Below are 26,746 nucleotides of genomic sequence, written 5' to 3'. Positions count from 1 at the left end.
AGGGGGATTGGTTTTCTGTTGCTGCCATGACAAATTACCAGCACACGCTGTCGTCTTAGGGTTCCGTGGGTTATAGAAGCCCCACACAGGTCCGCCTGGGCTGAAATCAAGGTGTTCCTTGATTCCTGCACGGAGGTGTTCCTTTCTGGAGGCTTTAGGGGAGAATCTGTCCCTGGCCTTTCCGGCTTCTAGAAGCCGTCTGCATTCCCTGGGCCATAACCCCTTCCTCCGTCTTCAAAGCCAGCAGGGTTGTATATCCGACCCTTCTGTGGTCACGTCTCTCTGTCTTCCTCTGACCACAGCTGGGAAAGGTTCTCCACTTTTAAGGACACGTGATCAGATGGGTCCCACCCACATAATCCATCTCAAGGTCCTTCACTGTCATCACATCTGCAAAGTCTCTTTTGCCATGAGAGGTGACGTGGTCACAGGTGCCGGACATTAGGACGTGGACCTCTCTGGGGGGCCATTATTCGGCCTACAACGGTACGTTGGATACTCTGACCAGTCTCCCTGGTAAGCACAACAAACGCGGTGGGAAAATGTTTCTGATTTCATCAGTGAGCTGGTAATGAAGAAGAAACACTCAGAAGCCAAAAGGTGAGTGTAGGCAGGAGTCCAGAGAGGTCAGCTGGCTCCCTCCTTATGGGCATTTGCCCAACCTAGTGAGCTTGAGTACCAGTTCGTAGAGCCCGGCTGGGTGTGGAGGAGAGTGGACAAAGCCCAGCCCCCCACCAAAGTACCAAATCTAATAGGTGAGCTCTTTCTTAAAGCTGGGACCCCAATGGACCTCACTCTAAATGTCAAGATGACGAGCACATCACTGATGCAGCCACCACAGCCATCATGGGACGGCAGAGAAAATTCTTTTTCTTGGACCTTGACAATGGGTGGAGGGAAAAGCAAAATCTTCCCTGAGGACGTGTTATGGATCCAACTGTATCCCTCCCAAAAAGATATACTGAAGTCCCAGTACCTGTGAATGTGACCAGATTTGGAAATAGGGTCTTTGCAGGTGTAGTCATGTTGAGATGAGATCATGAGGGTGGGCCCTGATCCAATATGACTGGTATCCTTATAAAAAGGGGAAATTTGGACACAAGAGACAAGACGTGTACACAGGGAGAACAGGCTGTGAAATGGAAGCAGGTCCTCCTTTAGAGCCCTTAGAAGCAGCCAGCCCTGCTGACACCTTGATCTTGGACTGCTGGCCTCCAGAACTGTGAGAATAAATCGCTGTTGTTTGTGGTACTTTGTTACATCAGCCGTAGGAAACACATACCATGTGTAACTCTAATTTGGCACCTAAGAAGGTTGCCGCCTGAATTTGCACTTCCTGCAGGTCTGAAAAACCAGGAGCTGAGAGTGTAAAGTAGGATCACAGGTTGTTGATACTCCTGAGTGCCCGGAAAAAGGAAATGCAAATCATCTCTGGAAGAATCCGCTTTCAATTTCAGCCTCAAATAGTCCCTGAGGGAAAGTTCCAAGAAATACACACTCACTGTCCAAAAGCATAGGTCACACAAGGAAATGGGTAGCAAAAACCACAGGCCACTGAATCGGATCCACAAGCAGACTACAAAATAATTATGCTTAAAAACAGTCTAAAAGGGATCGGAAATGTGTGTAATGACCAAGGAACCATGAAAAATAACCAAGCCAGTTAGACAATCAAACGAAACTTCTAGACCTGTAATCAAACTTTGGGACCATCGGGCAGCTGGGCTCAGACTGGACACCACGGCATGACATGGTGTGGGGCAAGGAAGAAGCTGTTGGGAGACATTTGCAAGGCGAGCCTAGAAGCCAGTGCTGCTGGCGGACACAACAGTGTGTTTGCATTCCCGAGGATGACACCGTCACCCTTACCCTAAGACTACCTTCTTATAATAGGAGCAGGAGAAAATGGCCTTGTCAGAGGGAGAAGTACAAGCAAACTACTTGGGTTCCAGTGCTTATGGGAGTTGTCTGGAAATGCCTACTGCCCTGCCCTGCAGATCCTGGGGTGCAGGAGGGGCTACTCTTTCTCTGACTGTGTCTAATCTGAGCCACAACTACTGAAGCCCACGTGCCACAACTACTGAAGCCCGCGCGCCTAGAGCCCGTGCTCCGCAACAAGAGAAGCCACCGCAATGAGAAGCTCACGCACCGCAACGAAAGTAGCCCCCGCTGGCCACTACTAGAGAAAGCCCGCGCGCAGCAACGAAGACCCAACGCAGCCAAAAAAAAAAAAAAAAAAAAAAAAATATTCCGTAACAAAACTTGTCGACTAATACTAAAGCTGAACTTGAACCAAAATTTGTGACCTTGATAGCTTGCATTACAAAAGCAAAGGGCTGGAAGTAGGTGTTCTTTTCACACATAGTCCTTCTTTCAGGCTAGAACAAAACATTGATTCCTTGAACAAAAGTTTTATGTCTCCGTTAAGCATTTTCATGTTATCTATTTAAAATGTAATTTTGGAATTCCCTGGCGGTCCAGTGGTTAGGACTCTGCGCTTCCACTGCAGGGGGCACGAGTTTGATCCCTGGTTGGGGAACTAAGATCCCTCATGCTGCGCGGCGCAGCCAAAATTAAATAAAATATTCAGACATAAAGTGTGTGGCCTCCATTTGTAATTTTTCCAAGTAGAAAATTACAAATGTATTAAATGTGCACCGATTACAGCGTTTTAAAATTACAGCTCTGGCTCAGATGGCTGTCTTAGGGCGGCTGGTTCCCCCTGCTCTAGGGGGGGTGGCAGTGGGGAGCTTTCCTGAGAAGGTTTTACGTTTGTGGGTTAACTCAGACTCCTGTTCCTTAGTCACAAGTTGATGAATTTATTTTCCTTAACAATTTAGTTTTGCTCTTTTACTTCCCCTAGAAAAAGAAAACCCACACATGCACCTAAAATCTATGTGGGCGCACTGGAACCGGCTGGTGCCAGCTCTTGGGAGCTGAGGGTGTAGCCTCTTCCCAAGTCTCTGTTCGGTGGCGTCCTTCTCATCGGCAGGTTGAAATCGGCCCTGGTGGGGGCATGTACACGGCAGACGTCAGCCAGCGCTCCCCACCTGGAGAGCCAAATGTTAAACGTTTAGCAGCACCCCACTGGATAAGGAGGCTCACTAACAACGATTAGCTATGACAGTCCGGGAGGTTAATACACTTCACAGCATAGCCTCAAAATACATAAAATGAAAACACACAGAATTATGGGGAGAAGTGGACACATCCCAGTCGCAGAGGGGGACACTTAACAGCACTCAGATATGGCCGGCAGTATTCAGTAAGGAAGCTCCCTGCCAGGGGAGTGTTCCATGTGGAGGACAGCGGGACAGCCAGACAGAGCCCAGGCTGTCACTCCCAGTGGGGATCCACCTCCCTGCCCGTCTGCAGGTCCCCTTTTGGGGACAGTCCCTATCCAGGGGGCTGCATCCCCAGTCTCTGGGTCCAGCGTTCCCGGGGGTGTCATACTCACATGTGGCCACCAGGGGACGATGTTTCCTGGGAAGGCCCATTCTCCTCTGCTGTCTGGATCTTGGTGCTGGCCCCGCCCACACGGGCCCAGCGGCCGGAGTGACCAGTTCCCTCCCTACGTTTGTTTCCATCACAAAGAACGTTGGAAAGAAATGACAGAGTGAAGTGGGAGCCTCAAGGCCCTGGCACGCAGCTGCCCACGCCCGCTGTGTGTGTGTGGAGGTAGGGCCCAGGTGGCTGCAGCCCCCAGCCGTCCTCACCTGCCCTCGGCGTGTGCGTCTAGGGGAAGGGGCACCCACCTGCCTCCTGGAAGGACCACCCCTTACCCCCAGATAATAAAACATTGTCTTCATGAAGGCATGGGCAGGGAGTTGATGTTATTTTTTTTTTTTTAAGGTTCACTGGAAAAATAAAATCTTGGCAGTGCAAACGCAGCCCTCAACAGTTGTTCTGGAAACTTCCCTGGTCCATGAATTGCCCGGGTCTGGTGCCCATTAGCTGTGTTCTGTCTTGGTTTTCTCATCTCTACAATGGGCAGCAGTGTTCCTCCCTCCCCTGAGATGACACACGTGAAGCACTCAGCACACTGCTGCCCCCCCACGCCTCCCCGCCATAGATGTGCCCTGCTGGCAAGGCTCAGGGGCAAATGGGGCCGGTACCAGGTGTGGCTGGGTCAGACGTGGCCAGGTATTGTTGGCTGGTTACTGAATGTCCCTCCTCTGCAGGGCCACACGCAGAGCTCCGAGGAGGAAACTCCTCCCCTGGCCAGGCCCCCTGCTCCACCCTGGACGTCTGCCCAGTCAGAGGGCGGCCTGCAGACGCCTCCCTCTGCCCTGGGAGCCCGGCCAGCAGGTGGGTGTGGAGGGCTGGCCGGGGCTGTGGAGAGGGCCAGCCTGGGCCAGAAGGCGGTGTCTCAGGGCCGGTCATAACATGCAGAGAAACTTACAAAACTTCCCTGAAACTGACAGTGCGGGGGTTACAGCCCCTGCTTCCCAGATGGGGAAAGAGGCTCCTCGAGGGGAGACCAGCCCAGATGGCAAGGCAGCCTGGCAGCAGGACCCTGGCCCAGGGTCCCTAGCTGGAGCCTGCCCACCTCCTGACCTGTGGCCCTCTTCCAGACCCAAGCAGCACCCAATCGATGACAAATCCTACAACGCTGACCCACAGGCAAGCCCGGCCCTCCAGCCACCACCCCTCGTCCAAAGTCCAGGGGGGCTGTGCTGCCCGCTTGCTTGGGACAGTTTTGCAACAGCTGCTTGTCTTTGAGCAGAGGGCAAAGAGAGGTCTGGGCTGCCTCGGCTGCTGTCCTGGGGCTGCAGTGACTACTGTGTCCCTGGCCTGGGCACCCCGTGTCTACGGGGCTGAGGAGGACACGGTCATGCTCCTTCCTAGCCCTCTGACCTGTCCTTCACCCCATCCAGGGAGGGCAGCCCTGCCTCAGGCTGCAAGGCCAAGCCTGCCATCTGCTGAGTGACCGGGCTGCTGTCCTCCCTGCCCTGGACCCCACCACTGCCCCGGGAAGCCTTGTGCTGGTGGAGCCAGCCTTCCTCCAGAGGGGCCAAGGGGGGTGAGTGACAGTCTCTGTCCCCATGATGGGGACTGACAATGGCGACAGCACATAGGCCAGAGCCCCAGCCACCTCCTCCGAGATGGCCTCCTGGGTTTCTGCTGGAAAGAAGGACAACTTGTTCAGGACCACCCCCCAACACAGCCAGCCTCGTGGCCACCTCGCCCCTCGCTGCCTCCATCTTCTTCCTGGACCCTGAGGCCCTCAAGGGCAGGGAATGGGTCATAGTTGCCTCTGGGTCTCCCTGCAGTTCTTTGCATACAGTAGGTGCTCAGTAAATGTAGGGGGCAGACAAATTGGCAGCAAGACAGTTGGACAGCTCAGTGGGAATAAGAACACACATATCTGTTTGTCTGTATTAATCACAGCAGTATCGTGCCTGTATCACTCCCTGTATTAGCAGCTGGCATTGCTATTTTGTTCACTGACAGAAATTTAAATACTTTCTTTGACCCAGTGGGAGGAGGAGGTCCTATTTTATATCAGCGCCTATCCTGATTCTTTGCGCATTCAGAGGTGGGCGTACTTACTCGTTCCAGATTTCCTCTGGGCGTCTCCTCTGGGCACCTTCTGTCTGAGCACAAACCAGACGCCCTAGACCGAGCTCGAGGCCCCGCCCCGTCTGTCTGACGGCAGGCTTGGTCTGGCTCCCCCACTAGCTTGCTGTGTGACCCGAGGCAAGCTGGCTCCCCTCTCTGGGCCCTGGTGCCCCCAACAGTCAAATGGAGGCAGGCATCCCTGCCTTGGGAAGCTGGTCGCTGTGGAGTGGAAAAGCCAGAGGCTCACGGAGGTCTCGCCCAGAGACAGAGGGATCTGGGAGCTCTGGAGGGCAGACAGGTCAGGAGCGCTGTCCAGGGCTGGTGGTGCGGGCAACCCAGACTTCCTGACCTGCCTCCGAGGGCAGTGAGCGCCCCTTCCCTGGGGGTGAGCAGCTGAGGCTAGACAGGCAGCTCTGTGCTAAGGCCCTGGATCACCCCACCAAGGAGCCCCAGCCCTGGCACCACGCTGCTGCTGACCCAGCACTTTCTGCCCACCTGGCCGTGCTAAGCTCCTTGCTGGCACGGAGAGCATGGCAGGCACAGGCAGGCAGGGGTGCACGGGTTCACCTGCAGAACCCTGTGACCCCTGTTTTAGGGAGGAGGAGGAGAGGTCACCTGCCCCGGCGCTGCTGCCCTCAGAACTGCCCGCTTGGCTGTGCCTGGCCCGCCTCCTAGAAGCCTGGCGGTGGGCGGTGCATCCTGCCCCAGCCAAGGGTGGGGGTGGGATGGGGGCTGGCGGCGCCTCCAGGGGCGGGGCCGGCAGTGGGGGCAGGGTTCCTACTTGGCTGTTGCTGGGAAGGAAGGAGGTGACGGCACTGCTGCAGCCATTGGGCCTGGCACTGGCCGGCGACTCGGGGCCAAGGGGCAGTGGCCGGCCAGAGGTACAGCCCTCGGGAGGGCAGTGCCCAGGCCCTTCCCTGCGCCGGCGGGGTGGGGACAGGCCCAGAGCTGGCTGGGCACGACCACGGGACACTCTGTGGGAGGCCAGGGGGCCTGGGCACCCTCCCAGCCCTCCTTCTCCTACTGAAGCCTGTGCCTGGACCTTCCCTCCATCCCTCCCCCGCCCCTGTCATCCTACCGCCTGCGGGGAGGGCTTCTCTGGGCCGCCCCGTTTAACAGCACGAGGCCAACCCGGTCTGTCTGACCCCGAACCCTGGCAATGAATGGCCAGGCTGCAGACTCAGGTGGGAGAGAGTTGGAGGGGGCAGAAGAGCAGATCAGTGTGGAAGCAGCTGCCCTGGCGGGAGGGCACTGGGCTGCCCCTGCTGGGGCCGTGCCCCCCCTACTCCCAGCCTGGGTGGGAGAACGGGACTGGCCACGGGCCGGGAAGGGGCACGTGGCAGCCCTACGTTGGTGCAGGGGGAGGGAAGAAGGAGTCTGGGTCGGAGGCCCGGAACCGGGGGGGAGGGGGGGGGCCAGGGGGCGGGCAGATGCCCGGCCTTGGAAAGGCTCCCCGGGCAACCACGTGACGCTGAGTTTCCAACAGTAGGTCCTCACTGTTGGGGGCTTCTGGAAGGTTAAGGAAATCCAAGGACGAAAGGTAAGTGCAGACACGAGCCGGGCTGCACCTCCCCGTGCCCAGGGCGCCTGAAGCGGGGCAGAGCTGACAGAGGGACTGGGGTGCCCGGCCCCAGCCTCCAACCCCCCACCCCGAAGCCCCTCAAATCACCCCTGCCTGCTCCCTCCTCTGCCCCTACCCCCTGGGGGTGTCTCTGTGGTGAGGGCGGGGCAGCCCTGAGAGCCCGGGTGCCTGCGGGGGAGCAGAGGGGGTGCAGTGGGCAGTGCCCACCGGTGAGGGCGGGAAAGGGTGTGGCAGTGGGTCCCCCCCAGCCTCTCCTCCCCCATACCAGGCCCCGAGATGTCTGCGGACTGGGAGTTTGGGAGGGGGCAGGACAGCCAGCAGGCTTGGCCACACGGCGGCCCTGTGACCTTGGTCACCTTGGCGGGCCTCCTTGGGCCTCAGTCTCCCCCCCTCCGTGAAATGGGGACAACAGTCGTCTTGACTTCCGAGCAGAGAGAACGCGTGTTCCCGGCTTGCCATGTGGCACACGCTTGGAAATGGAAGTGGTCTTAATTAACTGGCTAATTGATATCAATCACGGCTATTAACGTAGGTGCGGGACCCACCTCAGTACCTCGACCACAGCCAAACCCCTCTTACTCTTCCTGCTGATCCCACAAGTGGGCCCAGGAGCCTCTCTGAGGCGTCCTTTCCTCTCTGTGTTCCTCCCCTCCGGGGAGACACCTCTTCTGCATCCTGTCTCCTTAGAAGGTGGGTCCCCATCACAGTTTTCTTCTTATAATTATGAGGCTCTTCTGACTGGGGAGGGATGCAAGGTGAGCCCTGCAGGCTACTGGGAGGTCACCGAGGAGGAGGGAGGCTGGTTACCCATCCTCCAAGTCCCTACCTGGATTTGAGACGGCCCAAGGGAGCAGGGGGCCTGGACCCCGCTGCCTTGCTCACCTTCTGCCTCGGGTCCCAAAGGGCTGTGGAGCCAACGTGGCAGAAATAACTTCTGTCTGGGGTTGAGACGGGAGTTCCCCCGGAGGGCGTGTTGGGTGCAGGCTGGAGAGTTGGGTGTCCCTGCCCCAGGCTCCCCGCCACCCGCCCTGTGGCCCTGCAGCCCTGCCCCGCCACGCACACTGCCCCCCTTTTGCCCCCACCGTGGTCTCCCCTGGGCCCAGCCAGAGCCTGAAGCGTACGAGGCCCTCAGTACACGTGGACAAATGCACGGGTGCACACGTGACGTGGGTGGGTGGCAGGAGGACGGCCGGAGGGTGACAGCGCGGGGGCCCTGGGTCCCACTTGCACAGAGCCCTCTGTGCCCCAGGCAGCCCCGACTCTCTCCCCAGCTCCCTGCGGTGCTCAAGCCGAGTCCCCATGGCCTTGCTGAGGCGAGCCCTGCGTGTGGCCGCCACCCGTCCTCGCCGGAGCCCTGCCCAGGGCCTGGGGCTGCGACTCCTGACCAGCGGGGCCGGGCCCCCCCCTGAGAAGAGTGTGCCCTACCAGCGGACCCTGAAAGAGGCACGGGACCCCTGGGCAGGCGCCCAGGTCCCAAGCCGGCCCCTGCCCAGCACGGCCAACGTGGTGGTCATCGGCGGGGGCAGCTTGGGCTGCCAGACCCTCTACCACCTGGCCAAGCTGGGCATGAGCGGGGCAGTGCTACTGGAGCGGGAGCGGCTGACCTCCGGGACCACCTGGCACACGGCGGGTAGGGGCCTGGGTGCAAATGGGGGCGGGGGGGACTGGACTCAGCCAGGGGCCAGCTCTGGGTTGGCACCCGGAAGCCTGTGAGAGGCAGCTGAGCTGGAGGGGGAGGACCCGGGGAAAAGATGCGGGGTCCTTCTGAGGGTGACCCTGCGTGCCCCCTGAGTCTCGAGCTGTGGAGGGGAGGAGGGAGCAGACACTGACTGTGGGACCCTGGAGGGCAGAGCCGAGACCAGAGCTGGGAGCCCAGGCAGCTGTCTGTGCAAAGAGCAGAAGCCCTTTCCCTGGACGGAGCCACCCGGGATGAGGGCCGCCCACGGGGCGTAGAGGATGGACGGGGAAGGGACCATCGGGGTGACGCAGAGCGGTGTCCTCCATGGGCACCATGAACCAGTGGGCATAGAATAAAAGCACCTACTGTGTGCATGTCCCCAGGGCAGCCAACCTTCTGCCTTAACCCTGCGTTAAGTTAGCCAGGTTCTGTGGGGAAAACACTCCCACTTTGGCCAGTGTGAGCGTGATGTCGCTGGACGTGGAGCTGGGAAGAGGTTCAGGCGTCACGTGTCTCGAGAGCTGACACAGCTGGCCCCGCACGCCACTGCCCCTGCCTCCCCACCGTCCTGTCTCGGCTGGGCCCACACAGCCTCTCTCCCACTGCCACCTCTCCCCTGGCCTCCCGCTCTCCAAACTCTGCTCGGAAGGGAGCAGATTTGTTGGTGAAGAGGCTGCCTTTGGACTTCAGTCAGTCCTGGGTTGGGGTCCCGGCCCCATCATCACCCGTCCTGTGATCCTGGGCACAGAACCGTTTGGCGCCACCTTAATTTCACTATAAAATAGTCATGCCTGCCTCCCAGGACTGCTCTGTCACCCAGTGATAGGCTCAGTACACAGTAGGTGCTCCATAAATGGGAGCCTTGGGTATCGTCACGCTCTGAGCTGCCCAAGGGCGATGTCCTGAAACTCAGCTTTGACCCCGTCACTTCCTGCTCATCAGCCTCTCGGGGCTCTCCATGGCCCGCCCACTGCCTGATCTTCAGGAGCCCTGATCTGCTGGGAGGAGCCGGGGCGCAGCGCCGCAGTGCTGGGGCTGACGGCGCCCCGCCCCTCCCCCGCCAGGCCTGCTGTGGCAGCTGCGGCCCAGCGACGTGGAGGTGGAGCTTCTGGCCCACACGAGGCGCGTGGTGAGCCGCGACCTGGGGGAGGAGACGGGGCTGCACACGGGCTGGATCCAGAACGGGGGCCTGTTCATCGCGTCCAACCGGCAGCGCCTGGATGAGTACAAGAGGCTCATGTCGGTGGGTGCACCCCTGCCGGGGCGGGGACTCATGTCCTGGGCGCACTCCCGCCCGGGCGAGTGGCTCGTGTTGGTGTGTGCCCCGCTGCCGGTGGTGGGTGGGGCAGCGTAGCACAGGAAAGGAGCCCCGACAGATCTGGGTTCAAGCCCTGGTGCTGCCCTTGCTGGCCGGGCCACCTGGGCCAAGCGGCGTTGCCTCTGAGCCTCGGCATTCTCACCTTTAAAATGGGACCGTGTTGCGCAGCACCGTTTGCCGAGCCTCAAGGCAGGAGAGGCCCGATAAACGGGAGTTATCAGCATGCACGGTGCTCACAGGAGTCAGGATGAATGATGAGAAACTGCACTACCCAGGAGGAAGGATCACCCTTCTCCCGGCACCGCTGACGGGGCTGAGGGAACGCCATTGTGGGCGAGACGGCAGAGAAAGCCTTCCGCTGTGGAAGGCCCTCTACTGGGGTGGAGAGTTGATTCCTCACCCAGAGCAGCCAGGCCCGGACCCCAAATTCCAGGGCGTGGCTGAGACTGGCTCCTCCAGCAGTTCATTCCTTACTGAGCACCAACTGAAGAGTGGCTCAGGGCCCAGCGAGCAGAGCGGGCTGTGTGGGTAGCAGAGGTACATTGTCACAGGGATGCCGAGTTCCTCTGGGTGCCCAGGCGGAAGCAGCGGCACCTGGCTTCATTAGAACGGGCTGGGTCTCTGGGGTTAGGAGGTGGACTCATTCTGCCTACTCCCCTCACCTCTTCCCCCCGCCTTGCTCACTCATCAGCTGGGATGGAGGCTCCAAAGGTGCCCAGGCAACCTTTCAGCTCAAGCTCTGAGTGAGGTCTCTGCCGCTTTTCATTCACACTGCTCAGAGAGAGAATCTGATTGGCTCAGCTCATCCTTAGTTGGGCGGAGCCTGTCCTGATGGATGGATGCCTGGGGGCATTTGATTGGCTGCCCTTGGGCCAATCAAATGCGTCGGGGGTGTGGTCTGTCACACAGTCCGGGGCCTGGGACAGAGGACCGCAGCGGTCTCTCGTCTGGGGAGCTGGTCTGACCATCAAACCTGGTTGAAGCTCAAAATATCAGACCTATGGGGATTATTTTTATTTATGTTATATAGTAAATCCTTATGTGCCAGGGACTGGTCTAAGCTCTTTAAAGGTGTCAACCACATAAACCATTATCACCCCCATTCCCCCAGGTGACATTAGCAACTTGCCCCAGGTCACATGGCTCATGTTAGAGCTGGATGGGGGAGGCGGGAGGGCCCTAGAGCCTGCTTCTGAGCACTACCCAGGCTCCTTACTCTTCCTCGGAGCTGGCCTGAAGGACGGGGGCCGCTGGGGCACGGTGGCCGGCTTAGGGTTCCTGGGGGACACAGGGTCCGAACTGACCCTTGGAGGCCCAGACAGGGAGGAGAGTGGCCAAGGGGGTCTGCTCCCCGAGGGCTCAGTTGCTTTCCTCTGGGTCCCCCAGTTGGGCAAGGCCTATGGCGTGGAGTCCCACGTGCTGAGCCCGGCAGAGACCAAGGCACTGTATCCGCTGATGAATGTGGATGACCTCTACGGGACCCTGTACGTGCCACATGACGGTACCATGGACCCCGCCGGCACCTGTACCACCCTCACCAGGGCCGCCACTGCCCGGGGAGCGCAGGTACAATGGCCTTCCGGCCCTGGGTCCCCTGCTCCCAGCCCACCCTTCCTGCCTAAGAACCCCGAGACCAGAAGGCAAGAGAACACGTGCCATTCTCTCTGCTCCACATAGGACCTGAGCCTCTAATCCGATCCAGCAGAAGCAGGTGTCCCGGGTCCCGCCTGGGCTGGCGGTAGTGAGAGGGTAGGTGGTCAGTGCTCAGAGCGCCCATGTGGTTTTGGAAGCAGCTCCTGTCGCTCCCAGGTCATCGAGAACTGCCCGGTGACCGGCATCCGTGTGCGGACGGATGATTTTGGGGTGCGGCGGGTCGAGGCTGTGGAGACAGAGCACGGCTCCATCCAGACGCCCTGCGTGGTCAATTGTGCAGGTGGGAACACGTTTCTTCTGGACTCCCAAGTGGCCACCCTGGCTGCTGCCTAAACCTGGCCTTTCTTAGGGGTGGGGGCCCAGGCGTGACCTGGGGAGTCACTGCCATGGCAGACAGGCCTGCAGAGGCACCCAGCTGGCTGGCCCCCGCCAGGTGCCAGCAGAGCTGAGCTGTCTGCTCTGCCTGCAGGAGTGTGGGCAGGCGCCGTGGGCCGGATGGCTGGCGTCAAGGTCCCGCTGGTGGCCATGCACCATGCCTACGTCGTCACCGAGCGCATTGAAGGGATCCAGGTGAGTAGACGGCCCCAGGCACCATGTGGGTGGTGCACGGACCTGGCTGTGAAGCCCAACACTTGTAGGTTCCTTCATCGCCCTGGGCGTCAGTGGCCTCATCTGTGAAATGGGACTCCTCATGACTGGAGGTTTTGGGTGGCCTGAGAATGAAATGAAGTAGCACAGGCATAACCCGAGGGTCCCGACCCCCTTTGCCTTCGGAGCATGGCTTCCCATTGATGCCCAAGCCCGTCCTGCGTGGTGCGGCCAGTCTGGCTTTTGCCATGTTCTGTGCCCCAGGTGTTTTTGGGAACCTCTGAATGCTCGCATGCTCCCAAATGTGCCCTGGGTGCCAGTCTCAGAGGACATTGATCCCCGGCCCTCAGAACCCCCCAGGGAGCCCTGGAGACACCTCTGCCAGAGGAGGCGGGGTGGGGGAAGGGGAGCTGTGCACCCCCTGCCCTCTCTCCTCTCCTCCCTTTCTATCTCCCCTCTCCTGTGCTGGTGGCTGGTAGCTTCCTGTCACCTTGTCATTGACCACTCCTCTTTCCCTCCAGCCTTCTCTCCCTCCCTCCCTCCATCCATTATCCCTCCACTCATTTCCTTCCCTCTGTTCCTCTTGCCATCCCTCCATCCGTTCATCCGTCCTTCGCTCCCTCCCTCCCTCTAGCCCTTCATCCATCCATTGATTCATCTATTTATCCATCCATTCGTCTGTCCATCCTTTCTCTCATGTATCCATCCAGCCATCACCCCCTCTACCCATTCATCTCTCCCTTCACCCATTCCTCCATCATCCATCCGTTTATTAATCCATCTAACCCTCCCTCCCCACCCCTCTCTGCATCAAACATTGGCTGGATAAGCTCTGTGCTCCAAGCCCTCATCTAGAAACTGGTACTATAACAGAGGTAAGAACCTAGTTCTTGCCCAGGTGAGCTGGGGGAAGGGTACACACAAGTCAAGATATTATTTATTTTAAAACAGGCTGACAGGGGCTCCCAGGGGGCAAGCACAGGGGCTATAGAGACTCCCAGCCTATGGACCAGGGAGGTGCCCTGGCGGAGGCCATGTCTGAAGGGTCTTCTGAGGCATCTGAAGGGTGGCAGAGAAAGAACGAGTGGGAGAAGGGGAGGATGCAGAGCATGGCAGCCGGGGAACTGCAGGCAGTTCAGAGAAGCAGGCCTGAGGGTGTGGGTGTGGGGAGAGTGTGAGAGAGCAGACTGACCTTGTTTAGGGTCAGGCTCCAGCAAAGAGGGTCCTGGGAGCCTCGTCCCTGCCCTGGACAAGCCTGGCTTCCCTCTGGTCACCAGGCTGGCCGCTGGGTGGACCCAGCGGCGGAGGGGTGGGGGGAGCTGGCGCGGGGCCAGGGTCTCCACCGCTCTTGCCACCCCCCCCAACACACACACAAGGTTCCCCCGTTCGTGGAAGAGTTTAATACAATCCAGCGCGCTCCTCCCGAGGGCTGCTGTGTGCAGTCGGGGTGGGGCTCTGGGGAAAGAGGAATCACTGCAGCTGTTGGTGGGAAGAGTCCCTGGCCCTGGTTCTGTGGGAAATATCCCCCGTGGCCGCCAGGGGTCGCCCTCAGGCCGCAGTGGGCTCTCGGGGGCTGGGCTAAAGCTGGGGACAGGCTGGGGGCAGAGCAGGGCTGTGTCCTACAGAGGGAGGAGGGTCACGGGGCATCCACAGAGCCCAAGACTGGGGCCTCAGTCTCCCCATGCCCTGATGCACATGGTGCCTAGCTTTGAGGCAGCTTTCAGGGAGAAGCAGGGCAGAGTGGGCCCAGGGACCCACACCCTGAATTTTAAGGTCAGAGCCAAGCTGGGGTTATTCATGTTACTCACAAACACTGCCCCCACCCAGCAACCTGTGTGTTCTGGGAACCCCAGGCTGCGCTCCAGGAAAGGCCCACCAGCCCCAGAAACTCTGAGACTTTTGTAGGAGAAACGAGGAGATTTGGGGCTGGGGGCCAAGTTCCCCATGCTCCCCTCCACGTGGGGAGTCTGGGAGGCTAGCCCCTCCTGAGGCCACACCTGGGCAGCCTGAATCTGGGAGAAGAGAAGGCCTCTGGCCCTGACCTCCCACCTGGTCTGATGCCACAGTGGGTCAGAAAACAAGCTCCCTTAGGCCAAGGCAGCTCCTGTAGTCAGGGCTCTGGGGCTCATGCTGGGAGGCCCCTGACACTTGGGCCTGTCTTCGGCTGGTCAGGAGGCTCCCTGGGTTGACAGTCTTGCAGCAGGACACCGACTGCCCAGATCTGGCCTCATGGTGTTGGCCCCGGGCTGGCCCGTGAGGGCTCAGGGCTTTGCCACCTGGACCACATGCCTTTTATCTTTATTTATGGGTGGCCAGAGGTCTGTGCTGCCCTAGGGACCCCAGTTCTGAGAAGCCGTCCCAGTCCTGGGTCCTAGCCGAATGCTGCCCCCATCTCCTCTGTGATCTTGTCCCTTTCCTCTCTGGGCCTGGCCTCTGCGTCTATCCAACGTGGTGGCCCAGATGCTCCCTCATGGTCTGGCATCCCCACTATCCTCGACCCACTTTTGCAGAAACTGCTCTGTTGGGGCACAGAGCAATGGGAAAGGGCTCAAGCTCAGAGTCTGCATCCCAACTCCCCCATTACCCAGCCAGGTGAGTCGAGGTGCCACCTGAGCCTCAGTTTCCTTCTCTGCAAAATGGGTAAAAATTGTAGCTACCTCTTAGGGCTGTGCTGAGGGAGGAACCAAGTGATGGGCTGAAGGGCTGAGCACAGTGCCTGGCACATAGCAGGTGCTCATTAGGTGAGGACCACGATGACCGTGACTAAGGGCATGGGATGGTCCAGCCAGCTGCTGCTTCAGAGGAAGAGAGCAGGGAAGGCTGGAGCCATCGGGCGGGCTTCCTGGAGGAAGCAGCTGACAGGATTTGGATGGCGGTGGGGCCAGGAGAAGCCGATGGAAGGAACGGGCTGAGATTAGGAGGCAGAGACACCAGTGGAATTGGCGTTACACCTATAGGGTGGGCTTCCGGAGGGAGGAAGCAGTGAGGGTACCCTGCGGATGCCTTGGGGCTGAGCTGAGCCTGTGCTGGCCACTCTGAGGCAGCTGGGGCCTTGCCAGGCAGGGAGATGGGGACCCTGATCCTGCTGGACGAAAGCCAGGGGCTTCCCTGGCCACCAGGTGTCCCCGCTGTCCTGCTCTATGGAGCTCTGGCATTCTGTTGGTTTTGTTTTTAGAGTAGTAGTGACAACAGAGGTAATGATATCACTATTATTATTCCTGAAGTGCTCCTTTACTGAGAACTTCCCATGTGCCTTCTGGCAATCAGTGTAGACATTCTTAGTCCAGCCCTGCAGAGGAGCCGGGCGACTAGGAGACTGGAGGAGCAGGGAGGGGCATCTGCCAGGTTATCGCTTTTGGTCTCTGCGTGTCCTCGAAGGTGGGGCGGAGGGGTCACATCAGATGTGTCCATCTCCAGGGCAGGGGCAACGGAGAGCAGGGTTGAGAGGAAGCAGTTCCCCCAGTGCTGAGGACCTACGTGGAGGTGGGCCTCTTCCCACTCCCGCTCACTTTCTAAAATGCTTTGGATTTGTTTATCCGTTCATTTATTGGTTAAATCAGTAGTCAGTATTTGCAATATAATGACAGTGAGAACATTGTTAACTCCTGAGCAAATAGTGTGCAACTTTTTGTGTTTCCTGGAGTTATTAATAGTTTTTTTCTGGTTGTTCAGTTTCCTATGTAGCTGTGACTAATTCTTTATTCCTATCTATCTATCCATCTATCCGTCTATCATCTATCATCTATCATCTATCTATCTCTATCTATCTATCATCTAGCTGTCATTTATCTATCTATCTAACATTATCTTTGTCCTTAAAACCCCATACACATTATCAGTCCCCATTTCCCACCCCACCCTCAACTTAGATAGTCACTAATCTAATTTCTGTCTCTCTGGATTTTCCTATTTTGGGCTTTGAATGAAATGGAATCATACCATCTGTGGCCTTTATGTCTGGCTTCTTTCACTCTGCATGACATTGTCAAGGTTCATCCATGTGGTACATGTAGCAGAATTTCATTCCTTTTTATGGCTGAATAATATACTCTTGTAAACCACAATTTATTTATCCGTTCATCTGTTGATGGACATATGGGTTGTTTTCACTTTTTGGCTATTGTGAATAATGCTGCTATGAACATTCATGTACAAGTTTTTGTGTGGACACATGTTTTCCTTTCTCTTGGGTGGAAGTGGAATTACTGAGTCATAGAGTAACTCTATGTTTAACTTTTTGAGGAACTGTCAGACTGTTTTCCATAGAAGCTGCACTGTTTTACATTCTCATCAACAGTGTATGAAGGTTCTGACTTCTCCGCATTCTCAGCAATATTTGTTATTGTCTATCTTTTTGATTCTAGCCATTGTAGTGGGTGTGAAGTGGTATCTTGTGGCTTGAGTTGCATTTCCCTAACGACTGATGATGTTGAGTGTCTTTTCATGTGCCTGTTAGCCATATGTATATCTTCTTTGGGGAAACCTCTATTCAGATACTTTGCTCATTTTCAATTGGACTGGTGTTCTATTGAACTATAAGAGTTCATACATTCTGGATACAAGTCCCTCATCAGATTTATGATTTGCAAATATTTTCTCCCATTCTGTGGGTTGTCTTTTCACTCTCTTGTTGGTATTGTTGGCAGCACAAAAGTTCTTAATTTTGATGAGGTACAACCTATGTAATTTTTTCTTTTGTCCCTCGTGCTTGTCGTATCATATTTAAGAAGGCATTTCCTAACCCAGGCCACAGAGATTTATTCCCATATTTTCTTCTAAGAATTTTATAGTCTTAGCTCTTATAATTAGGTCTACAATACATTTGGAATTAAATTTTGTGTGTGGCGTGAGGAAGGCGTCCAACTTTGTGCTTTTGCAGGCGGCTCTTCAGGTGTTCGGGCACCATTTGCTGAAGATTATCCTTTTCCCCATTGAATTGCCTTGGCATCCTTGTGGAAAATCAATTGACCATAAGTGTGAGGGTTTATTTCTGGACTCTCAATTCTATTCCGTTGATCTATATATGTCTATCCTTATGTTTGTACCACTCTGTCTTGATTATATTAACCTTGTAGTAAGTTTTGAAATCAGAAGTGTAAGTCCTCCGTGTTTGTTCTTCTCTTTTAAGATTGCTTTGAATATTCTGGGTCCCTTGCACTTCCATATGAATTTTAGGATCAGCTTGTCAACTTCTGCCAAGAAGCCAGCTGAGATTTTGGTGGGAGCTGTGTTGAATCTGTAGATCAGTTTGGGGGGTACAGTCATCTTAGCAATAGTAAGTCTTCATTTTGTAAACTTGAGAGGTCTTTCCATTATTTACATCTTCTTTAATTTCTTTCAAAGACATTTTCTAGTTTTTAGAGTACAAGTTTCGCACTTCTTTTGTTAAATTTATTTGTAAGCATTTTGTTATTTTTGATGATATTGTAAATGGAATTATTTTCCTAATTTCATTTTTGATTGTTCACTGCTGGTATATAGAAATACAGTGGTTTTTGTCTGTTTGTTGTATCAATATACAACCTTGTATCCTGCAACCTTGTTGAACTATTTTATAAGTTATAATAGCTTTTAGTGGGGTCTTTAGGATTTTCTATATGTAAGATCATGTCATCTGCACATAGAGATAGTTTTACTTTTTTTTCCCTCTGGATGCCTTCAATTACTCTTTCTTGCCTGATTCCTGCCCCGGCCAGGACCTCCTGTACAATGTTGAATGGCAGTGGTGACAGTGGACGTCCTTGTCTTGGCCTGGTCTTAGAGGAGAAACTGCAAATAAGTATGCATTTGCTGTGGGTGTTTCTCAGATACTCTTTATCAGGAAGTTCCCTTCTATTCCTAGACATTGGGTGTTTTTATCATGAAAGTGTTTTATCTGTCAAATGCTTTATTTGCATCTATTGAAATAATTCGTGGTTTTTGTCCTTTACTGATAATGGTATATTACACAGATTTTCGGATGTTAAACCAACCTTGCATTCCCGGGATAAATCCCATTTGGTCATGGTATATAATCCTTTTTCTATGTTGCTGGATTCAGTTTCCTAGTATTTTGTCAAGGATATTTGCATCTATATTCATAACTGTCACAATTTTCCCCCCAAACATCTCAACAGATCTGTCAAACACCTATCAGTACTATTTTCTGCATACTCATACATGGCAGAGGAATCACAGAAAGTCTGTAAGTCCCATTCCCCTCCCCTGAAGGACTCCTCCCGCTGTCTTCTGATCTTCTCCATCAGCCTCTGATTGGCTGTTACCCTGGGACCCTCCTCACCCATCTTCTGCTTGGATCTGCTGCTCTCTGGATCCATGGCATGGTCTCTGACCACTTACTGAGAAGGGTACCTGGAAAGTAAACGTTTTTGTGTACATGAATATCTGAAGAAAATCTTTATTCTTTCTTACAGTCAGTTGATGAATTGACTGGGTCAAGAATTCTGTATTTAAAATCGTCTTTCAGAATTTTGAGGACTTTGCTCCAGGTCTTCAGCCTCCAGGAATGCTGTTTCTTTGTTTAGGACCCACCTGTTCACCTGATGTTCCATCCTGATGTGGCCTTGGTGCAGGCCTGGTCCAGTCACAGGGCTTGGTGGGCATTTGTGGGCCCTGAGATTCACGATTTTCAGTCAGAGAAATCATCTTGGATTTTTGTTTTGACTTTCCTTCTACTCCATTTTCTCCGTTTTCTCTTCCTGGAACCCCTGTAAGGTGGACAACAGACCTTCAGGGTTGACTTTCTAATTTTCTTATTTTTTTCCCTTTCCTGATTTCCATGCCTTAATCTGTTTTAGCCTAATATCTGGAAGATGTCCTTGGCCTTATCCAGTCCTTCTGTCGAATGCCCTTCTCTTTGGTGAGGGACCTGCATGTCAGTGTCCGGAGTCTTCCCCAGACCACTCAGTGTCTCCACAGAAGACTCTCCAATCTGTTGTCGAGGGGGGGATGGCAGCCCACTCCTCACCTCCCCGGAGCCTGGAGCCCCTGGGGACCCATTTCTCCAGAGACAGACCTCAGGGCCCCTGCAGGGTAGGGCCAGGCCCTGGGCTGCACGCAGCAGGGATGGAAGGGATCCGGGTCCAATTGCTTTGAAGAGACCCTAGTCCAACTTCGTTCACGTACACGCACACACTCTCTCTCACACTCACTGACACACACGTGCACACTCACACACATGCGTGCATGCACACATACGCACTCGGCCCACCGCCCCCTGCAGAGGGACCTGGGGTTGCCCCAGGCTCCGCCTTTGCAGACAGGAGGGGACCGGACAGAGGCTGGCAAACTGTCTCCCCTCTCCCAGCCCTGAGCTAAGGCGCCGCCCCTCCCGCATCCACTCTGCACCCTCCAGTGTTGGTTGAGATCCCCTGTCTGCTGTGTTCTGTGGGTTATCCTTTTTCCTTCCCTCCCTCCCTCCTTCCATCTTTGCTGCTATTTTATGGGGTTTCGATGGGGTGGTTTGTCCACTGTGTGACCCGAGGCCCCAGGTCCAACCTGTCCTCAGGGTCCTACAATGGGGAGGTGGCACCGTGGGCCCAGCTTGGGTCTGTGACCCTGACCCCGAGGCCTCTGTGCTCCACCTTGCAGAACATGCCCAACGTCCGCGACCACGACGCCTCCATCTACCTCCGCCTCCAAGGGGACGCCTTGTCCGTGGGCGGCTACGAGACCAACCCCATCTTCTGGGAAGAGGTGAGACACCAGGGCTCAAGGGAGGGGTTGGGGCTGCGTCTCAGCGCAGAGGAGCCTTCTTCCGGAGACTGTCCCCCCGGAGCTCCCCCGACCCTGGGGGCTTACCTGAGAAGTGGCAGGTCCCCCATCCCACAAGGTCAAACCCATTTTTTCCAACCCCCGAAGAACCTGGCACACAGGCAGAGCCAGACTCGGGGCAGGTGGAGGGCTTGCCTCAAAACATCAATAGTCAGAGGCTGCAAAGTGTGAAATAATGACTTTAGAAGATTATGAAAGCATTGAAGCCCTCTGTCCATCAGCAAACAATCCCATGCCCTCCCCCAACCCCCGTGGTTGCAGCTGTATCTCCCTCCGGCCTGGGCCGCTCTCCTGGCAGCTCCTGGGGTTTATGCAGGGCCAGCGGCCCCCTCAGCACCCCCCAGCGCCCTCGAGCATGTACGGACCACCCCAGCTCCCATTTAGTCTACAAATTGAACAACAAAATGACTCCTTTCAGCCAGGTACTGTTTAACTTTGGGGAGAAAGAGGGAGACCAAGATAAAAGTCCCTGTCCCCAGGGGCCTCTATTCTGGTGGGGAGACACACAGTAAATAAGCAAAGAAGTAATGCAATTTGGGATGGTGGTCTGTGCCCTGAGTGAAGTTAGCAGGTTAAGGACAAGCCTAGCGAGACTGGCGTGGAAGGATGTCCTTTGGACTGTGGTCGGGCAGGGCTCCCTGAGGAGCTGGCATCGGGCAGAGAGCCCCGCAGAGAGAAGGCGGGAGAGGGGCTGCCCCAGGGGGAGGTGAAGGCCCTGAGGTCAGACCAGGCTTGCTTTTCCCGAAGAACCGAAGGAAGTTCAGCGTGGCTGTGGGTTGGTGGTAGACGTGGGCAGGGTCCGCTCATGTAGGGCCGATCTGACGTAGGTGAATGGGGTGAAGGAGGGCGGGAAGCTGGGCGACCGGGCAGAGGCCAGGGCAACAGTCAAGGGCAGGGCAGGTGGGCCTGGGTCGGGGCGGGAAGGGGGAGCAGATGGGCCCGGGGAGGGGTTAGGGGAGGGGAGACACGCTGAGGGGACCAGCCCAGCGCTGTCACCCCCTAGTCGAGAGGCTGGCCAGGCCCTGCCTGGCTCCTCAGTCCCGTGGGGCGCGGTCACAGGGCAGGTTCCCTGCCCGCCTCCCCAGGTGTCGGACAAGTTTGCCTTTGGCCTCTTCGACCTGGACTGGGAAGTGTTCGCCCAGCACATTGAAGGCGCCGTCAACCGGGTCCCCGTGCTGGAGAAAACGGGGATTAAGTCCACAGTCTGCGGCCCAGGTGAGTGGGCTGCCCCCGAGGCTGGCCTGCGCCGGGCGCGCGCCGGCCGTCCCTCCGTCCTGGGCCTCGGGCGCTGCGTTTGCTCCCCTCTGCAGGCAAAAGACGTGCGCTCGGTGAGGGCAGAAGTTCGCCCACGGGCACACGGCCGGGCTTCCTCCCGCCCACCCCCACGTGAGTCCCTCCTGAGGTCCCACCGGGCTCAATCCCTGCTTGACTTGCCCCTGGAACTTGGTGTTGTCATCTGTAAGATGGGATGAGCCCCCTCCCAGCGCCTGGTGAGGCTGAGCGAGGAGAGGCGGGCCAAGCGCCTTCCTGATGCCGTTTGCCCTTTGCCCTCTGCCCTCGGCAGCCAGGCCAGCGGGGCCGCACGCCCACACAGCATGGAAAGGCCCAACCCGGTGCCTCCCCTCGGGCCCCTGGGAGAGCTGAGCTGCAGGAGGCTGGAGGGAAAGGGGGAGAACACAGTGGCTCAGCTTCCGATGCCCCCTTTGGGTACCCATGGTGCAGCCCCTGACCCTGCCCGGCTGGCCGGTGCCCACGGGGATCGAGCACCAGGCGGGGCGGACTCGGACCCCCAGCACTGACGCGTTTGGCCAAGGCCACTAGTTTATTGTTCAGGGCCTGCCGGCCAGGCTAGACTTTGGACCTTCAAACTGATGTGACTTGTCCCAGCACGGGTCACTGACGTCTCAGCAGGGAGAGGTGACCGCTCGATGATGGAGCCTGAGAGAGGACCATCCTGGGGTTGCCCAGGGAGCTCAGGCTCCCCAGGGTGGGGGAGGCCCAGGCACGCTGAGTGAGTGTCTCAAAGGCTGTGTGCAGATGGAGAAGGTTCTAGAATAAGATTCAAGCCCGGGGCAACGTAAGCGGGGGCGTGGTGTGAAGGAGCTCGCACAGCATCCACTCAGCGCCTTCTGACTGCTGAGCGCCTGTCTCGTGCCCGGGCGCGTGGGGAGCGCAGCAGGGGAGCCTGTGTGGGAGGCTGGGCGGAGCTCCCGAAGCGGGAACCCAAGGGGGGTGGGCTCGGGGCAGGGCGGCAGTACGTTCCCGTGTGACGGCACTGGGGTGCAGGGGTGAGGCTGCTGGCCTGGGGTCCTGGCAGACGGTGGCCTCTGGGCGTAGAGGGGCCCAAGCTGGCCCTGGGGCCCAGATGTTTCAGCTGCGGGGCTGAGGGCGGGAGGTACAGGGGTGGTGGGCGCAGGGTGGGCCACCCAGAGGGTGCCGTGGGGGGCTGCAGGGCCAGGGTTCCGGGTGGGCGAGACACGCCACCCCGTGCTGGTTCCAGCAGAATCATGTGGGCATCCCCCCGCCTTCCTGCACGGATGGGATCGCTTTAATCCTCAAGAAAGGCAAGAAACGGGTAGGATGTGCCTACCTAGGGGTGGAGAGAGGTTCTGAAAGATACAGTTGCCCAAAGAGGAAACTTTGTGTCTGAGGTTCTGAGTTCCTTGAGCCTCAGTGTCTGCATCTGTGAAATGGGTGACAGGGGAGTGAGGCGAGGAAGCCACACATTAGGTTGCAGGGCAAGGCCCAGGCCAGCAAAAGGATGCCACAGGCCAGCCGGCAAAGCCATTCCTACAGGCCGAGCAGGGAGTGAGGGGCAGGCCAGGCCAGGGGAGGGGAGGGGTCCCGACGCCCAGCCTGCGGACTGCTGGGGAGTCCAGCCCTCTTGGTTCCGGCGCACACGGTGTCTACACAGCCGCCAGCCCCGACTGCTTTAATCTGTTCAGCTCATGAAAGAGCCTTTGGTGAGAGGACAGCTTTCTGGGGAGAGGCAGCTGGGGTCCCCCGGCCAACCACAGGGTCTTGGGGCACAGGGTGCGGGGCGAGGGCCGAGGGCTCAATGCCCCGGCAGCTTCCCGGGGCTGCGTGGGACTGGCAGTGAGAAACCCAGGCCCGAAGCAATCCCAGGGGCACGAGTAACCCGGGGAGCATTCTCGCTTTAATTGGACTGGGGGTCATGGCCCCCAGGAAGCCCTACTGGGGGGGAGATGCATGTGGAGTCTGGTTTCCCGGCTGCGAGGGAGGCTCCGTGGGGACATCAGCGCTTCTCCTCACCAGGGAGGACCGGCCGGTCAACGGCCCTCGGCCTCCGGAGCAGGGCAGGGAAGTCCCAGGCCCCCTTGACTTCGGGGAAGCTGGGGGCGGGGAGACCTCTCGTTCCAAGGTCGGGAGGTCAGAGCCAAGGTGGGGGCCCCTGTCCCCGTGCATCCTGCATCCTCTCGAGTCATTTGTTAAACATCCAGGCGACCTTGACCCCCAAACTTCCCTCCTGCTGGCTTTCTGTGAGGCTGTTCAGCACGTTGTGGAAGCATTTACAGCACTCCCGAAGTGCTCACCGGCTCATCCCCGAACGAACGTAACTGCAGCCTCCCCATCGCTGTCCTGGGAGCCGCCCCCTCTGCCCCGGCCCCCCCCCGCCCCGCCCCCGGCTTGCCCCTTGCAGCCCGTCCTCCACACAGGCCCCAGGGAAGCCCCTGACGCTTCCTCACGGGGCTCTCGCCCCTCCTGACGCCTCCTCCCCCGGAGGCTCACCAGGGTCGCCGTGGCCTCCAAGGCCTCACCGTGGGCCCTGCCCTCCTCTCCGCCCTGCCTCTTCCACCGTCCCCTGTGGCTGTTTGGAAGCCTCCCCGGCTCCCCAGGGCTGGTGGCCCCCTTCAGCTCAGATGCTGAAGATCGGAGACCGGGGTCGCCGGTCACCAGCAGGGAGAAGGACAGCGCTTGTGACCAGTGCACACAGAGGCTGAGAGCCCGGCTGGGAGCCAGGCAGCCCTGACCGGCGGCCCCAGTTCCCTGCTGCGCAGCATATCCTCCTCTGTGACCCGGGGTTATGATGGCGCCAGGGGGCTGGTTAGGAGCAGCCAGCCCTCCGGTCACTCCAGACCCAGTATCCCACTGTGTTTTCTTCCCAGGCATTCTCTTTTCCCCTTATTTACCCATTTGCTCTCTGTCCCTCTCACTCTCCCGTCGGCTCCCCGAGGGGTGGGGCTTGTCTTGTTCGGAACCACCTCCCATGGCTGAGTTCTGGGCAAAGACAGGTGGGCTGCAAATATTTGCAGACCGACTAACTCACAGCCCTGTGAAGTAAATACCCTGATCCGGATTTTACAGATGAGGAGATCAAGGCTCCTCTGAGCCAAGGTCACACAGCTGGGAAGGGATAAAGCAGGGTTTGAACCCAGGACTGTGGCTGCCAAGTCCAGCTCTTTATCATGATGCCCGAGGATCCCTCTCCCCCCAATCCTGGCCTCTGCCCTTGGCATGCAGGCAGCAGACAGAAGCGAGACTTGGTCTCCTCTCCCAAAGAACTTAGGATCCTTCATTCACTCAGTGAACATTTATCAAGCACCTACTGTTTGCTGGGCCCTGTGCTAGGCCTCGAGACACCGCACACAGTGAGCAAAGCCCAGCCCCTGCCCTCAAGGTACTCGTGGTCCAGTGGGCAAGAGTGCCCTGCAGTGACACAGCAGGAAGATGGTACAGTGACCGGGAGCCACGTGCAGTGATGGGGGCTCAGGGAGCGGCCCCTCACCAGCAGGAGAATGGTGATAGTCACGAGACACAACAGGACCCCCCCAAGGCAGAACCCAGTTCAGGTCGTAAATGCTGAGGAACTCAGGGGAATGTGGCAGGAGCAATCAGGGAGGCTTCCTGGAGGAAGCAGCGTTGAGCTGGGTCTTGAGGATAGGGAGGGTCTGGATGAAGGAGGCACCTACACACCCCCACCTCAATTACTGCCCTCTTGGGAGACCCCATCCAGGAGCATGTGGCCGGGAGGGAGCTTCAGGCCTACCCCTCCCTTTCAGAGTCATTCACACCGGACCACAAGCCCCTGATGGGGGAGGCACCCGAGCTCCGTGGGTTCTTCCTGGGCTGCGGCTTCAACAGTGCAGGTAAGCGTGGGCAGCAGTGCGTCCCCGACTCCCTGGCATCCCTGCGAGGAAAGACAGCCAACTGGGCCTCTCCTTCAGTTCTCAGAGCCCCCCCTGGGGTGGAGCGCTGGGCCTAGGAGCACTGCAGCCCTGACAGGGGTGGAGATGGGACAAGCCTGCCGGGAGGGGGTGAGGTCCCGTTAGGAGGTGTGTGGCACCCCAGGTGTGAGATCCAGGGCTTAGGGGCTGATGCTGCCCATAGAGGTGGGAGGGGCACGGAACTGAGGTGCAGGGCCCTGGGGGTGGATTGCAGACCTGCGGCTCTGCTCCTGCCAGGAATGATGCTAGGAGGTGGCTGTGGGCAGGAGCTGGCCCACTGGATCATCCACGGGCGCCCGGAGAAGGACATGCACAGCTACGACATCAGGCAAGTGCCCGCTGGGACCCGTGGGCAGGAGGTGGCTGCCCTAGGATGGGGTGCGGTGGGGTAAATATCCAGGACTATTTAGAAAGGAGCCTTCCCTGAAATCCAGAGGGCTTCTTGAAGGGAAGAAAGGGAAGAAGCCTGCCAGCGGGGGGCGGTGCTGCGGGGTGCCTGGGTTTGGCAGATCCACGGCCCTCTACAGTTTCCAGGACCTCTTGTCCCAGTGTCCTGCCTGACCCGCCTGACAGCTCTGGGATCAGCAGTGGGATCTCATCATCCCACTTTGCAGATGGGGAGACTGAGGCCCGGGGAGCAGGAGGGATTGAACAGGCTTCCCAGGAAATGGGGCTGAATTGGTGGTCATTATTAAGACGTGTGCATATCTGGGAGACAGGCAGCCCTGAGCGAGATGTCAGCTGCATCCATCCTTCACTCACAGGGTGTCTGGAATCAGTCAGACCCTGTGCCGAGCACTTTCCTCTCTGTAACCCGGGGTGTGATGTACATGCTGTAAATGTCGCTGGGAGCAGTGAGCGCGTTTGTGTAGGTAAAACGCTCGGCATCAGGTCTGCACACGGAAACTACTAAACAAAGCTGAGCTGAGCCCAGGGGGCACTGATATCAGAGTTGGGAGGCGTCCTGGTTGCCCACCGACCTCTATGAGTCGGGACAGGGATGCGGGTGCCCCCAGGCAGGGTCTGGAGGGTGGCAATCGGTGGGGCTGGGGTCTGGCCCCCAGGTGGCAGTTCCGCGGCCCGAGCCCTGCAGGTGGCAGTCGAGGCAGCGGCTTGAAGGGGCCTCTGTGGGTGTTCGGCCCGCTCCGCTGTGACTGGGGAGACCCCAGCTGCCCGGCAGGGCTGGAGGTGGTGCTGGCTCAGCTCAGCGCGCCCCAACTCCTCTGCTCACCTCGTCCCTGCCTGGCCCGCTGGGGACCTTGTGTCCACTGGGGGGGAAGTCTGGCCCCCACAGAGACAGACAGACATACCCTGATATCCCCCCCTGCACTGCCGCCCCCTCCACGGCGCCTGGCACAGCGTGGTCCGCTCTGGCGCCACCTTGGAGTCTGTCTGGGTCTGTGCCC

The 26,746-nt window shown here is 57.7% G+C and overlaps 1 protein-coding gene and 1 long non-coding RNA gene across 6 annotated transcripts in view; one reads left to right on the top strand and one right to left on the bottom strand.

The window, feature by feature from the left end:
- Positions 1-2,795: 2,795 nt before the first annotated feature.
- On the bottom strand, positions 2,796-5,594 carry LOC133097657 (uncharacterized). The gene is made up of 3 exons (XR_009702041.1): positions 5,554-5,594; positions 3,458-3,571; positions 2,796-3,050 (listed from the first exon to the last, which is right to left on the bottom strand). It is a non-coding gene; the product is annotated as an uncharacterized LOC133097657 (long non-coding RNA).
- A 775-nt stretch (positions 5,595-6,369) lies between these two features.
- Positions 6,370-26,746, top strand: part of SARDH (sarcosine dehydrogenase) — a 64,030-nt gene continuing 43,653 nt past the window's right edge. The window contains exons 1-12 of one of the 5 annotated variants that reach the window (XM_061199625.1): positions 6,715-6,746; positions 7,052-7,102; positions 7,677-7,834; positions 8,416-8,774; positions 9,887-10,065; positions 11,527-11,706; positions 11,950-12,073; positions 12,263-12,363; positions 19,972-20,076; positions 21,240-21,369; positions 25,176-25,262; positions 25,578-25,668. In XM_061199625.1, coding sequence (XP_061055608.1) covers positions 6,726-6,746; positions 7,052-7,102; positions 7,677-7,834; positions 8,416-8,774; positions 9,887-10,065; positions 11,527-11,706; positions 11,950-12,073; positions 12,263-12,363; positions 19,972-20,076; positions 21,240-21,369; positions 25,176-25,262; positions 25,578-25,668 — 1,586 coding nt within the window. In that variant the 5' untranslated portion in view covers positions 6,715-6,725. Of the gene's footprint in view, positions 6,444-6,714; positions 6,747-6,987; positions 7,103-7,676; positions 7,835-8,376; positions 8,775-9,886; positions 10,066-11,526; positions 11,707-11,949; positions 12,074-12,262; positions 12,364-19,971; positions 20,077-21,239; positions 21,370-25,175; positions 25,263-25,577; positions 25,669-26,746 lie in introns of those variants that run through there. The other 4 variants (XM_061199627.1, XM_061199628.1, XM_061199626.1 and 1 more) reach the window with 4 other exon arrangements.

Source organism: Eubalaena glacialis, chromosome 9 (genome assembly GCF_028564815.1).
Source record: "Eubalaena glacialis isolate mEubGla1 chromosome 9, mEubGla1.1.hap2.+ XY, whole genome shotgun sequence".
Taxonomy (NCBI): domain Eukaryota; kingdom Metazoa; phylum Chordata; class Mammalia; order Artiodactyla; family Balaenidae; genus Eubalaena; species Eubalaena glacialis.
The sequence above is the reverse complement of the archived record's forward strand: the minus strand, read 5'-3'. Positions and strand labels throughout refer to the sequence as shown.